The following is a 14,276-nucleotide window of genomic DNA, read 5'->3' on the forward strand; positions in this document are numbered from 1 at the left end:
GCGGGTGCAATTTTTCAGATTAGCACCCGCTCCCGGCAAAATCCTGCGGTTGTCCTTATGACAAATTTTTAATTATATATATATATACTTACGTTAGAATGTAAAAAAAATGTTTAAAAATGCCCCCAAAATTACTTTTTTACTCACTAATTGCACACCGGGTGTTACGTACCCCACGAGTCTTCTTTGAATGAAAATTTAATTGTGTTGGTAAATTCATCTATATTAGGAGAAATTTTATCTTTCTTGAGTAATAATGTAACTTCTCGGTTGAAAATTCAACTCTTTTTTTTTCAAGTTTGTCTTTTATTTTAAAGTTTACCTGCTTTAGCAGAAATTACACCTTTCTTGGATGAAAATGCAACTGTTTGGTTGAAAATTGAACAATTTTGTTAAGTCCTAATTTTTTATTGAAAATTCTATTGTTGTAATATAATACTTGGGTGTTGAAAAAAGAAACTCTGTAACAAAATACTGGAATTTTCAACAAAATAATCGAATTTTTAGCATAATAGCTGAATATTCGACCTAAAAAGACAAATTGAATTTAAAAACCCAAAAGACGAATTTCTGACAAATAAAGATTTTTCACTCAAAAAATAAATAAAAGTTTATCTAAATTATTGAACCCTCAAACCAGAAGAAAAATTTTCTTTTCACAAAAATTCAGTTTTCAAACAAAAAATACGACTGTATAACAAAAAATTAATTTTCCACGCATCTGTTGCATTTTTAGGCGAAAAGGGAAATTTCAAACTAAAAAATTATTCGTTAAGAAAAAAATGCGAATTTATAACTAAAAAATATCAATCTTAAAAAATGGGAAAGTTTCATTTTGTGTTAAAAAATGAATTCTAAACAATAAAAAAAGAAGCATTTTCCACTAAACAGTTACATTTTGAACCAGACATAAGCCTTCAATAAAAGAAATTTAACAATGTAGTTTTACAATGTAATTAAACTTTTGACCAACGAGATAACTTTTCAACTTGAAATATAAATCTTTAACAAAAAAAGTGATTTCTTAACAAAGCGATTCAACCAAATGTTTTAAACAAATTAGTTGAATTATCAAGCAAAGAAGAACGATTTTTAACTAAAAAGTTGCATTTTCATACAAATAATGAAATTTCTTCTATAAAACAGATGAAGTTTTAAGTCAAAAACATAAATTTTCAAAAAAAGAGTTGAATTTTCTGTTGAAAATGATTTTAGTTGAGTTTTCACGATCAAACTATGAATATTTTAACGAGAAATAATTTTCTACCAAAAAAATTGAATTTTAAATTAAAAAGACGATTTTTTCACCAAAAAGGATGACTTTTTAACAAAATTGTTGAATTCTCTAGCAAATAGTTGCATTTTTATGGAAAAAGCAGAAGAATTTTTGATTACAAAAAAAGTTGAATTTTCTCTAAAAAAAACTCTAGTTAACTTTTGTACTTAAACTATTTTGTACTAAAGCAGATGAATTTGTAATAAAAAAACAAATTTTTTTTTGTAAGTGGAACTTTCATCCAGAAAATATTTCAGTTAATTTTTCAACAGTTTTCTACAGTTGCATTTTTAGCAGAAAAAGATTTAATTTCTGCTAAAGCAGGTAAACTTTAAAATAAAAAAGACAAACTTTCAAAAAAAAAGAGATGAATTATCAACCGAAAAGTTAGCGAAAAAAATGCAATTTTCTATCAATTAAAATAAATCCTGAGTTTCTCATAAATTCTCAGAGAATTTATTTTTCGGTAATATTCTCATTCTCGTTACCGTTCTCAAATAAATATAATCGGCTCAGAACTCTAATTCCCAATAATGAATATTTTGCAACAAATGAGAAAACTTTTTGGGAATAAACACTTGCTGATTAAAGCGTCCGGGTCCCGGAGACCCCTTTATAGCACTCGAGGGTAAATGTCTCAAATTTTTATTCATGATTAGTACAAAATGAATGCAAAATATCTGAGAAATAAGTTAAAAAAGGGCGAAAATTCTCGATTTTTGTTATTTTTTCGATTTAACCCTCAATTGTCACACGGGGTCCACAGTACCCCGGTGTAGAAAACTGTGGATAATTTCTTGAGTTTTTAATAGACTTACCTGAAACTTATTGTGGATGTTCCTGAAAGCCTTCTGAACAATATGCTATTGCTCATTTAAAAAAATGCATATGTTAGTATAGTGAAAAAAATGCAAAAAATGAAGCACGCATTATAGAAATATTCGCGATTGAAAAAGGCGTGGGGTCCAATGGACCCTGAGTGACAATTAAGGGTTAAGGGGGACAAGGTTTATCCCGCGCTTATTAAATTGCAATAAATCTTCGCTCTGATCGAAAAATTGTCGTACTGTTTTTAGATAAAGTACAAAAAATTCCGACTGAGGCCAGGCGCAATACCAAAAATTGAAATAGATCCTGAGGACAAGGATCTCGAATTCCTAGAGTGCGACACCGAATTCGAAGTGAACAGATCAGTTTCTCCCATTTCCGACCCTTTACTGCCTCCGTCGAGCAGAAGCAGAGAAACATTTTCCATACCTCGAACAGACACAAATCCCCACCAAGTGGAGGCCAAACTTGTAGACCTGGAAGACCTGGAGTCGGTGAATTATTTTGAGAACGATCTCGCGAGCTTCTCTCCACCCCATGAATCTCAGATGATTCAGACAAACTACAATCTGACGTCAGACAAGATGACGCAAGAGGATTTCGAGGAAGATGAAATTCTGAATGGTCAGAATTCGATAGAAGAAATTAATGAATTTGGTGAGGAGCAAGTGGAGGTGGAGGCGGCGGAAGTGGAGGCGATGGAAGCACTCGACAGTGATGATTCTGCATTCAAGAGTTCCTCAAACTTGAATAGAGAGACGATGCTTTTTGAAGATCTGTTGGAAATTTACACGGAAGTTAGTTTGCCGAAGGGGTGGTCCTCTTCCGTCATTCCCAGAGGACACGGGACAACTGTCGTCTTCTCTCTGACGAAAATAAACAAGAGTGGAATTCCAGTGGTTGAGAAGCAGGTATTCTTGAAAGCCAACATGATTTTGCGCTGCAGTGTCAGAAGTAGGAGTCTCGATCCGATGATGCACAATCTGATTAGGGAACAAAGGAATTTGAAGGTACAGACTCTGATGGATGTCGAGGAATTGATTGACGAGTTTAACAAGAGGCAAATTTGCGATGGTACTTACTATCATTTTTTTTTTTTTTCATTTTTATTTAATCCTCAAAGGGCCCACTTCCGTAAAATTACATAAAGAGCACACTGGGTGTTTTATACCCAAGGGTATTGAAACGTGTGTCGTGCCGATGGTATTGGATAGTTTTTTACAAGAAAATTAATTTATGATATTTAATCTACCTAGTTTAAGGCGAAAAAGGTTTCATAACAGTTTTTGAAATTTAAAGTGGTTGACAAAATTTAAAAAATAACTTCCCTCATTCTAAAATTCATAAGTTTTTAATATTTTTACTGAAAATGTTACCTGAATTCTTTCGAGATACGGCGCGTCAATTCAATGAAAAATGAAACACCGTACTTTGCGTGATTAAACGATTTTATTGATTTTAAACTGCGTATAAAAATTATCTGAAAAAGACATAGAAAAATAGGTTTTCATGTCATTTGTTAATCTGGCGCCATATGTTCCATTTTCTTGAATTGGTAATGTTTTGTTAAAGCGCAAATAAGTCGCTGGGTATTTTACACCCAGTATGCCTTTCAAGAGTTAAGAAACTCTTTCCAATTGGGCTGGGCATTCCAATGTCGGAGCACGTTTCGCCACTCGTGCACTTAACGTTCGAAACAAATAATTCTAGATTAAATTCCTCAATTTTTTAAAATTATCATAAACAAAGTAATGGATTAAACTAAAATTTGCTGCATTTTTTTTTAATGCACTATTTTTGTACTGATTTTGCCATTGAATTATGTAAAAGTAATAATCATTCATGATCGGAAATTAAATAAAAAAAATTCTTATTGCTATAAATAATTTTTATAAAATTATTCGGTTAGATTGTATTTTTACCACAAAAATATTTCTTTTCAGCAGTTTCCATCTTAAAAAAAAAAGTATCATGGAAAATATTGCATTAGATGAATTTTAAACCAAAAAAAAAGCATTAAAAAAACGAATTTTCAAACAAAAGATAAGTTTTCTTTTTACATTTCCAAAGAATGGGAATTCACAAGAGAGGAGATTAATTTTCTGCCAAGAAAATGAATTATTAGAACGTTCAAATTGCAGCAAGAGATGAATTTTCTACTGGAATTATGATTCTCCGAAAAAAGAAATAATTTTTTAACTAATCAGTTCAACTTTCAAATAAGTAATTGAATCTTCAACCATCAAAGAATAATTTTTGACAGGGAAAATGATTTTTTTCCAAAAAAAAATGTTTTCAACAAAATACATTAATTCTCCACCAAATTGTTCATTTTGCAACTAAAAAGATCAATTTTTAAAAAAATGTCAAACAGAAAAGATCATTTTTGTGCAAAAAAATAGGAATTTACAGCAGAGAGGAATTTTTTACTAAATTGATGATTTTCCAACAAACAATATAAATGGTTAATTAAGCAATTCAACCAAGCAATAAAATTTGCAACCATAAAAGAGGATTTTTTAACAGGGAAGATTCATTTTCTGCATAGAAAAAAAAAACATTTTTAACAGAATACATAAATTTTCTATCTAGTCATTGAATTTGCAACTAAAAAAAATGTAAGCAAACATAGAATAGTTACGTTTCCACTTTCCAGTTAAAAAATTAATTTTCAAAAAAAAAAAAAACAAAAAAAGAAGCTGTAAGGTAGTTGTCAAGCCAATAGTCATATATCTGAAAAAAATATTTTTTCAGTGATTTTAAGAATCAAAATATTATAATTGATGTCATTTCAAATATACAAGAATTTTTTTAAAGAAATGTTCAAATTCACAAAAAAAATTATTTTCCATCATGTTTATTGCAATTGAATTTTTTCTGATCGTCGTTTCTTACCCATTTTTGTAAAATATTTGCATTTTAATAAATTAGGGCTTTTTCCGGGAAAATATTTTTTTAAACAAATAATTATATTTTAGGATTATTTGGGTATTTTAAAAATTGGAAACAGTAGAGTTGTAGAGAATGTTTTCCCGGAGGAAATAAGCCGTAATTAATTAAAATGCAATCATTTTTCAAAAGTTGGAAAGAAGTGGCGGTCAGAAAAAATCCAGTTGAAAAAAACATGGTTAAAATTAATGTTTTTTTGCGTGAATTTGAATATTTTTGAAAATATAATTTTATTTGAAATGGCATCAGTTTTAATATTTTGATGCTTAAAATCATAGAGACATTTTTTTCCAGATATCTAACTTTTGGCATGACAACTAACTTAAGAAAATAGTTAAATTTCCAACCAAAGAAATCAATTTTTAACTAACTTGATCAATTTTTTCACGAAAAAAAAAAACAGAATTTCGTAACCAAAGAGTTGAATTTCCAATTATAACTGGAATAATTAAATTTTCGGTTACAAAATTAATTATAACAAAAAAAGGGAAGTTCAACAAAATAGTTCACTTTCCAACCAAGGCTGATTTTTCAGTCAAGAAGAAGAAAAAATTTATCAAATTGTTAAATTTTTAACAAAATGTAATAGAAGTTTCAATAAAAAAATACAATTTTTAATTTTAAAAAAAGATTTTCATCTAATCGATAAATTTTTAATTAAAAAAATTCAACCAAAACAAAAATGACAAATTTTCAACCAAAAATAGAATACTTAAATGATCAGTTAATAGAATTAAATTTCATCTAAACAAATTAATTTTCACCATTTTGTTGAATTTTTAAGTCGAAAAACGAATTTTCTACAAAATTATTAAATTATGAACTGAAAAATATTAATTGTCGACAAAAAGTTAATTTTTTATCAAAATAGTTAAATTTCCAACCTAAAAGGATGATTTTTCAAGTGAAAAAAGAGTATGTACTGATCCTGTGGGTTTTTGAAAAAAATATTAGTAAACGGAGCAAAGCAAGTATTAGACATATTAAAACCTGGTTTATGTAATTTTTCAGCACAAATAACAAAGTGAGTGTAATTTTCTGTTTAATCGAGATAATCTTCAATTTAAAATTATACGATTTTAAAGATTAAAAATGGATATTTATTTTATTTTGATGATCGAAAGTCAAGAGTTTTCACTTCGAAATCCTCCAAATAAAAAAACAATTCAAAACTAATTCATCAAAATTAGAGAAATTTCAATTGTAAAACAAAAACAATTTTTATTGCTATAAATAATTTTTATAAAATTATTCGGTTAGATTGTATTTTTACCACAAAAATATTTCTTTTCAGTAGTTTCAGCAGTTTTCATTCATTCAAAGCTTGAATTCTGAAAATATAGAATTGAGAATTATTCATTTTTTAAATACGTAATTGAATTTTGAAGATGTACAATAGAAAATTTTTCCATTTTGAATATAAATAAATTGTTTAAGAAATATTGGTAATTCGTATCATCAAAAAGAATCTCTTTTAACTTGAATATCTCTGGTTAATATTAACATATCGCGATTTTTTATTTTTTAAACTATAGCTGAAAGTCTCATAAAAATGAATATTATAAAATTAATAGGATGAATCCAAAATATAATTATAAACATTCTCACAAAACTGAAACAAATATATACCGAGCTGAAAATATCGTCCGGGTAAAAATACCTAGTGTAGACTGAGAGGGTTCATAAATCAAAAACAGTTTTTTAATATGAATTATAATTAATAGTTTATAGTTAAACTGTAAAATAAAGTTTTCTTTTCTTAAAAGTTGATTTTTTTAGTTTAAAACTCAACTATATGTTTGAAAATTGATTTTTTTTTAGTTGAGAATTTATGTATTTTGTTCAAATTTAAAAAAAAATTATTTTGTTAACTGAAAACTAAACTGTTTAATTTCTTGTTACAAATACAATAATTTTTTGTTTAGTTGCAAATGCACTGATTTCCATGAAAATTTTACCCTTTTATTGTTTTTTTTTTAAATTCAACTAGGTGTTTCAAAATTGTCCTATTTTTTTAGAAAATTATTCTTCTTTATTGCAAATTCCTTTATTTTGCTTCAAAATTAAGTTTTTGGTTAAGAATGTAATCAGTCTGTAAAAAAATAGATTTTTTTTAGACAAAAATTAATATTTTAGTTGAAAATTGATCTTTTTAGTAAAAAATTGATGTATTTTGTTCAATTTTTCTCTTTTTGGTTCAAAATGATTTTTTATACTGAAAAGTGAACTATTTCTTTTTTTTTTTTTGTTCAAATTAATTTTTTTATTTGAATTTTCTATAAAAAAAATATTTAACTAAACATTTTTTTCAACCAAAGAAATGAATTCTTAACAAAAAATAGAATTGTTGAAGTGGTTTTTGAATTGAAAAGATCAATTTTCTACCAAAAACAAAGTACTTAATTTTTCAGTTAGAAAAATAAATATTTACCAAAAAAAGGAACAAATTTTCAAGAAAATAGTTATATTTTCGAGCACATAAATTAATTTTTAACCAAAAACATGAAGTTTCAACTAATAAGAGTACTCTTCTACCAAAACAGAGGAATTTCTAAAAAAAAAAATAGAATAATTGAATTTTTTTGTAAAAAAAACCTAATTTTCAATAAAAACAATGTAAATTTTCAACCGAATATTTGTATTTTTCAAGGAGTTTTCAACTAAAAGGAGGAATTATTCACCAAGAAGCTTAAATATCCCCCAAAAAATTCGAATGTTCACTGAAAATTAATCATTATGCTTAAAAATTAAATTAAATTTGATATTTGATATTTCATCTAAAAAGGATTTTAATTTTATACCAAAAATAGTTTGAATCCTCAACCAAAAGAAATTAATTTCCAACCAAATATTTGCGATCTTTAACCATAATAAACAAATTAATTTAAACTTTATTTTTCCGAAAATTCCCTAATTGTCAGGTTTTCTCTGAAATCCCCCCCGACTTTCTGGAATCATTTTTGGCTTAAAATGTTCGCACATTTTTGTGAAAACCAATATGGCGGATCTAATGTGGCGGCACAAAGTTATCAAAATCATGGGTCAGTTGTTAATAACTGAGAAAAAATCACATACTTTAAGCAAAAAAAAAATAAATATTTTCAGCTTAAAAGAAAGCTAACAAGTTGTTCTTTCAAACCCAGTTCGATTTTTTCTTAAAATTCAAAATGGCGGCCCCAATATGGCGTCTCAAAGTTGCAAAAATGTTGAAAACTCATAAAAAGAAGTCATTAAATGGCTAAAGAGTCGTTATTACTTTTGTTTATAATATTTAAAGAAAGATTCTTATTTTTTCTTTCAAACCCAGTTCGATTTTTTCTTAAAATTCAAAATGGCGGCCCCAATATGGCGTCCCAAAGTTGCAAAAATGTTGAAAGCTCATAAAAATAAGTCATTAAACGGCTGAAGAGTCGTTATTACTTTTTTTTATAATATTTAAACAAAGATTGTTATTTTTTCTTTAAAACCCAGTTCGATTTTTTCTTAAAATTCAAAATGGCGGCCCCAATATGGCGTCTCAAAGTTGCAAAAATGTTGAAAACTCATAAAAAGAAGTCATTAAATGGCTAAAGAGTCGTTATTACTTTTGTTTATAATATTTAAAGAAAGATTCTTATTTTTTCTTTAAAAAACCCAGTTCGATTTTTTCTTAAAATTCAAAATGGCGGCCCCAATATGGCGTCCCAAAGTTGCAAAAATGCGAAGGAAAAAGTGGCGGCGACACCTGCTCTTAGTTTGGGATGTCCACTCTAATTGTTGAAAATAATCCATAAATCTAATCAGTTGAATCTTTTGCAGGGAATCCATCCAGGAATCTCGTGAACATTGAAGCGTTTTACGAAGGGACAAACTGGCGACACGCGTCCTGTCCCTTAATCGTAAACAACGGATTATCCAAGTGTTCAAAGTGCGCCTCCCTGACTTCTTCGAGGAAACGAAAGTCCTCCGCTCTCACGGAGAGTACATATTCAGTTCGCAAGTCGCGCTTCGTCGAGAGACAGCAAACGACGATCAAGTCTCTCGAGAAGTCAGTTGTCAGTGAACGATTCAAATCCAACAACTGTCAGCCAGATCGACTCTCGCCCTCACCCTTGCCCCCGAAAACGGTCGGTCTACTCTCCGAGACCGTGGATCTTCTCAGGATTCCCAAAATCCAGAAATTGATGATGAAGGAGTGCCTGAAATTGGAGAGCTACGGAGACGAGAACGTTGCCAAGTTTTCCAGATCCTGGATTTTTCTCTGCTTACTCCTGCACAGAGAATCGCCAGAAATGTACAAATATATGCTGCTAAACAAGTTCATGAATCTCCCGCCATTGTCGATTGTCAGGAGGTACTTGAGCAGAATTAAGACGGATCGCGAGTTTTCCAACATCTTCCAAAAAACCGTGAAACAATTTCAAGTGACTGAGGAAGCAAGTGCAGCAAAGACAAAATAGAAAATTCTTACCAATATATTCAATTAGCTTCAATATATTATGTTACAAGAGATAATTTTCTACGTTTGGGACGTTTTTTTTCCTGATTTTTTTTTTTTTTTTTAATTTTTTTATTTATGTATAATAAGGTCAAGAAGTGTGATTTCTATTTTCAAGGTCATTGAAATGAAAACACTGTTCAAGACTTTTTTGGCTTTCTTCTCGTCGTCGTTTCTGATAGCTTTGTTGTCCTCGGTTTTTTCGCCTTTTCTTTTATCAACTTTTCTGAGACGCTCTGATTTTTCTGAAAAATGTTTCGTTTTTTAATTAGGTAGGAGTTGTTAAAAATATTTTTTTTTAGGGTTTCTTAGCCTTGAGAAGAGTGAGCAGGGTGGCGACTTGACCGGGAATTTACTCCTGATCGCAGTAAAATTCAAGTCTTCGTTTTATTTTAGGACAGGGAGTTTCCGTAAAGAAATATAATTGCACTTGGAACGGGAATTTTTTAAAAGAATTATCATTCAGATTTAGAAAAAGAAATTTTAAAAAATCCTGTTCCCAAATAAGAATTCGTCACATTTTTAAAGTTTCATCTTCCAAATTTTAGATAAAGAAAGTACTTGAAGTACTTTTTAGATTTGAAGTAGTGTTTTCAAAATAAATATTTAATAGCAGATTTTATTCATTGTTTGTTGTAATTTTTTTTTTCGATGAAAATTCAACTATTCGGTTAAAAGTTAAACTCTTTTGTAGAAAATTAATTTTTTTGGTTCAAAATTCAGCATTTTTATTAAAAATTCATTTCTGGATGAAATGACATTTTTTTTGCCTAAAATTCAGTTATTTTGTTTTTTAAACTGAAACTGTAACTATTATTCCAGTCGAATATTCTATAATTTTATATGGAAATTTTTTTTTTCGTAAAAAGTTCATCTTGAGACTAAAAATTTAATTATTTAATTTTTAGTGGAAAAATGATATTTATTAGTTAAAAATCCGTCTTTTTTTATAGAAATGAATCTTCTTGGTTGAAAATAAATTTTTTTAATCAAAAATTAAATTTAAAAATTCATCTTTTCGGTTTAAAATATCATTCTCAGAGTTAAAAATTTACAATTTTATTTTAAAATTCATCACTTTTCTGAAAATGTAACTTTTTTTTTAACTTAAGGTTTTTTGTTAAAATTTTTTTTTTTTTTTGGTTGAAGATTCAGCATTTTAATTAAAAATTCATTTCTGAATGAAAGGACATTTTTTTGCCGAAAATTTACTTATTTTCCTCAAATTTGTTTCTTTTTTTTTGCAATTTATTTTCTTTTTTAAACTGATAATGTAACTATTATTCCAGTGCAATATTCCATAATTTTACATAAAAATGCTTTTTTTTTTGTAAAAAATTCATCTTGTGACTAAAACTTTAATTATTCAATTTTTAATGCAAAAATGGTATTTTAAAATTGAAAATCCGTCTTTTTTTCTAGAAATGAATCTTCTTGGTTGAAAATGAATCTTTTTTATCAAAAATTCAATTATTAAAGTTTAAAATTCCACTCTCGCAGTTACATATTTACATTTTTATTTTTAAATTAATCACTTAATTTGTAAATGTAACTATTTTTTTTCAAATTCAGCTTTTTTTTGTGAAAATTAATTTTGTTGGTTCAAGATTCACCATTTTAATTAAAACTTCTATACTGGATGAAACGAAATTTTTTGTCGAAATTTAATTATTTTGTTCAAATTTGTTTCTTTTTTGGTTGAAAATTATTTTGTTTTTGAAACTAAAAATGTAACTATTATTCCAGAGAAATTCATTTTTCTTTTTTTTTTGTAAAAAATTCATTTTGTGACTAAAAATTTAATTATTCAAGTTTTAATGGAAAAATCATATTTTTAAATTGAAACTTCATCTTTTTTATATATAAATGAATCTCCATGGTTGAAATGAATCTTTTTAATTAAAAATTGAATTATTCTAATTAAAAATTCAACTTTTCCAATTAAATATTTACAATTTTATTTTACAATTCTCCACTTTGTTTAAAAATGTAACTATTTTTTTCCAATTTAGTTTTTTTGATAAAATTTGATTTTTTTTTTTTTTTGATTCCAGATTCATCATGTGAATTGAAAATTCATCTCTGGTTGAAAATGTAACTACTATGTTAAATATGATTTTTTTTAAACTAAAACTTTAACTATTCCAGTATAAATTTAACTACTTTGCTGAAAATTATTTTTTTTTTGCTTTGTTAAGAATTAGATTTTTAACAGAAAATTTAAACATTTTATTTTTGTTTGAAAATTGATATTTTTTTTTTTAAAGTTAAACTTTTTTTAAAATATTTTTTTTGTTTTTAAATGTATGTAATGTATGGAAAATTCCTCTTTTTTGTGGAAAATTAATCTTTGTGGTTGAAAATTCATCTTTTTGGTATAAAGTTCAACTGTTCAAGTTGAAAATTAATTACTTTAATTGAAAGTTAATCTGTTTAGGAGAAAATTAATTTCTTCAATTAAAAATTCAACTATTGCATTTTTTATTTAAAATTGATCTTTTCTAGTTCAAAATGCAACCATCTGGATGAAAATATATCTTTTTTAACTGAAAATTAATCTTTTTCTTTGTAAATTATGCTTGTTTAAAAATTCCTCTTTTCGTTTAAAAATGCAAGTATTGTAGTTAAACATTTATAATTTTAGTTGAAAATTCATCTTTTAGCTTGGAAATAAAATTACTTATTTCAAAGTTAAACTATTTTGTTTAAAATTAATTTGTTCTTTGAAAATTCGCCATATCAATTAAAAATTAAATTCTTTGGTTGAAACATGAGCTATTTGGTTGAAAACTTGTTTTTCCTTTCAATAAAAAGGATTTTTAGCCGAAAATTTAAGTATTTTCTTGAACATTTTTTTCTTGGGTTATAATTTTTTCTTTTTAACTGAAAAAACTATTATTGAAATTTCATATTTCATCATTTTAGTTTAAAATTCCCCTCGTTTGTTGAGCATTCAACAGAATGAACATTTATTTAATTTTTGTTTGAAAAATGACCTTTTTTTAGTTGAAAATGCGTTGATTTTGGTAAGTAATTAATCTTTTTAGTTGAAAATTTAACTTTTTGGTAAAAATTTAATTCTTCTTCTTAAAGATTCATCAGTCTTTCCCGTTTAAAGTTCAACAGTGTTTTTTTAAAGTTAAATTTTTTTGGTGGAAAGTAATTTATTAAATTGAAAATTAACTTATTCCAATTAAATATTCCATAGTCTCAGTTGAAAATTTATTTTTCTGGTTTAAAATTCAACTATTCTAGTTAAATATTTACAATTTTATTTGAAAATTCATCAAATTATTTTAAAATGTAACTTTTTATTAAAGTTAGTTTTTGTTGTTTAAAGTTAGTTTTTTTTTTGTGGAAAGTAATTTTTTCAATTGAAAATTTAACTTATTCAAATTAAATATTCCATAGTTTCAGTTGAAAATTCATCTGTTTGATGGATCATTAATTTTTTTTAAGTTAGAATTTAATTATTTAAGTCTAGGTTAACAAGATATCTTTTTAATTGAAAATTAATGTTTTTCATGATTGAAAATGCAACTATTTCAGTTGGAAATTCTTAATTTTAGTTAAAAATTCAGCTATTACCTAAAAAATTGAATTATTTTCTTGAAAATCCTTGTTTTTGTCGAAAATCAATTTTTCCAACTGAAAATTGAACTATTTTTGGTTGAGCACGGAAGTAAAAAAAACTTGATCGGAAAAAACAGAGAAATGAGCGGAAATTTGAAATTTTCCGCCGAGACGCCACCCTGATGAGTGATGATAAATTTGTTGACATTAAATTCTTACTTGTGCCCATTCCTTGTGGAGTTGTTCAAGCATGTCCAAGGTCAGACGACCTTGAGCTATCAATGATTCCGATACTTTTCCTTCAAGAAAGAAATAAAGATTATTCATTGTTTTCTATACAGGTCAGAATTTTAATTCTTACTGAAAAATTTGTCTCTCGTTACCTTGAGCGAAGTCGAGTATTTCAGGGTCTTTGCTCACTATACCTGTAATTTTGCATTTAATTTTCCATATTACAAAGTTCAAGATTGTTGAGATGATGAAAAATCATGGAATGAAAAAAAAATTACCCTCTTCCGTGTTCCTGAGTAACTTTGTCAAGGCGATGATACTGTTTTGGATGATGATATCCAGATCCGCCTGCATCTCTCTAATTGTAGGTGAATCGCGAAACAGATCTTGAAATCGATAACTGAGAAAATAAAAAAAAATGAAGGGATGAAAAAATGAAAGGATGAGTGTGAAGGAAGTTGTTTTGTTGGCAGCCTGGTTAGTTACCTGAGCCACAGATAGAGATCCAGGACATCAAATATGGCTTCCAAGTTCATAAGGTCCTGAATATTCATCGGAGTTGCCAAGGGCCAGCCGATATTTTGTTGAACCCATTGGGCTGAAATGTAGTCGTTTCTGCTGTATTGACGCGCATACTGCAAATACATTCAACTTTGGCAAAAATACTTTCCAACCCAGCAAATATGGTTACAGAACAGATCTGTAACTGTTCTAGAACAAAAAAGAACGTGTTCTAGAACAGGATAGTAATAGGTTACGAACATGCAAGTAACTATGTCATCCCCCATACGCTAAAATAATTCTGTAACAGTTCTAGAATGTTGTGACAGCCGAACAGATACATTTCTAGAACAATTCTAGAACTTGATTACAAATGTTGTATAACAAATCTTTAACAGATCCAGAACGCTGTGACAACCGATCTGTAACGATTCTAGAACA

At 27.5% G+C, this 14,276-nt stretch overlaps 2 protein-coding genes across 2 annotated transcripts in view; one reads left to right on the forward strand and one right to left on the reverse strand.

The window, feature by feature from the left end:
* Nucleotides 1-9,547, forward strand: part of LOC117174621 — an 11,501-nt gene extending 1,954 nt beyond the window's left edge. Inside the window, exons 2-3 of the mRNA XM_033363870.1 lie at nucleotides 2,353-3,178; nucleotides 8,852-9,547. Of these exons, the coding sequence (XP_033219761.1) occupies nucleotides 2,353-3,178; nucleotides 8,852-9,492 (1,467 nt within the window). The 3' untranslated portion in view covers nucleotides 9,493-9,547. The remainder of the gene's footprint in view (nucleotides 1-2,352; nucleotides 3,179-8,851) is intronic.
* Nucleotides 9,548-9,565: 18 nt separating this feature from the next.
* Nucleotides 9,566-14,276, reverse strand: part of LOC117174464 (ATP-dependent RNA helicase SUV3 homolog, mitochondrial) — a 38,201-nt gene continuing 33,490 nt past the window's right edge. The window contains exons 10-14 of the mRNA XM_033363615.1: nucleotides 13,821-13,969; nucleotides 13,613-13,734; nucleotides 13,487-13,528; nucleotides 13,323-13,402; nucleotides 9,566-9,775 (exon numbers count right to left, since the gene is read on the reverse strand). Coding sequence (XP_033219506.1) covers nucleotides 9,671-9,775; nucleotides 13,323-13,402; nucleotides 13,487-13,528; nucleotides 13,613-13,734; nucleotides 13,821-13,969 — 498 coding nt within the window. The 3' untranslated portion in view covers nucleotides 9,566-9,670. The remainder of the gene's footprint in view (nucleotides 9,776-13,322; nucleotides 13,403-13,486; nucleotides 13,529-13,612; nucleotides 13,735-13,820; nucleotides 13,970-14,276) is intronic.

This window comes from Belonocnema kinseyi, chromosome 6, assembly GCF_010883055.1.
Source record: "Belonocnema kinseyi isolate 2016_QV_RU_SX_M_011 chromosome 6, B_treatae_v1, whole genome shotgun sequence".
Taxonomy (NCBI): Eukaryota; Metazoa; Arthropoda; class Insecta; order Hymenoptera; family Cynipidae; genus Belonocnema; species Belonocnema kinseyi.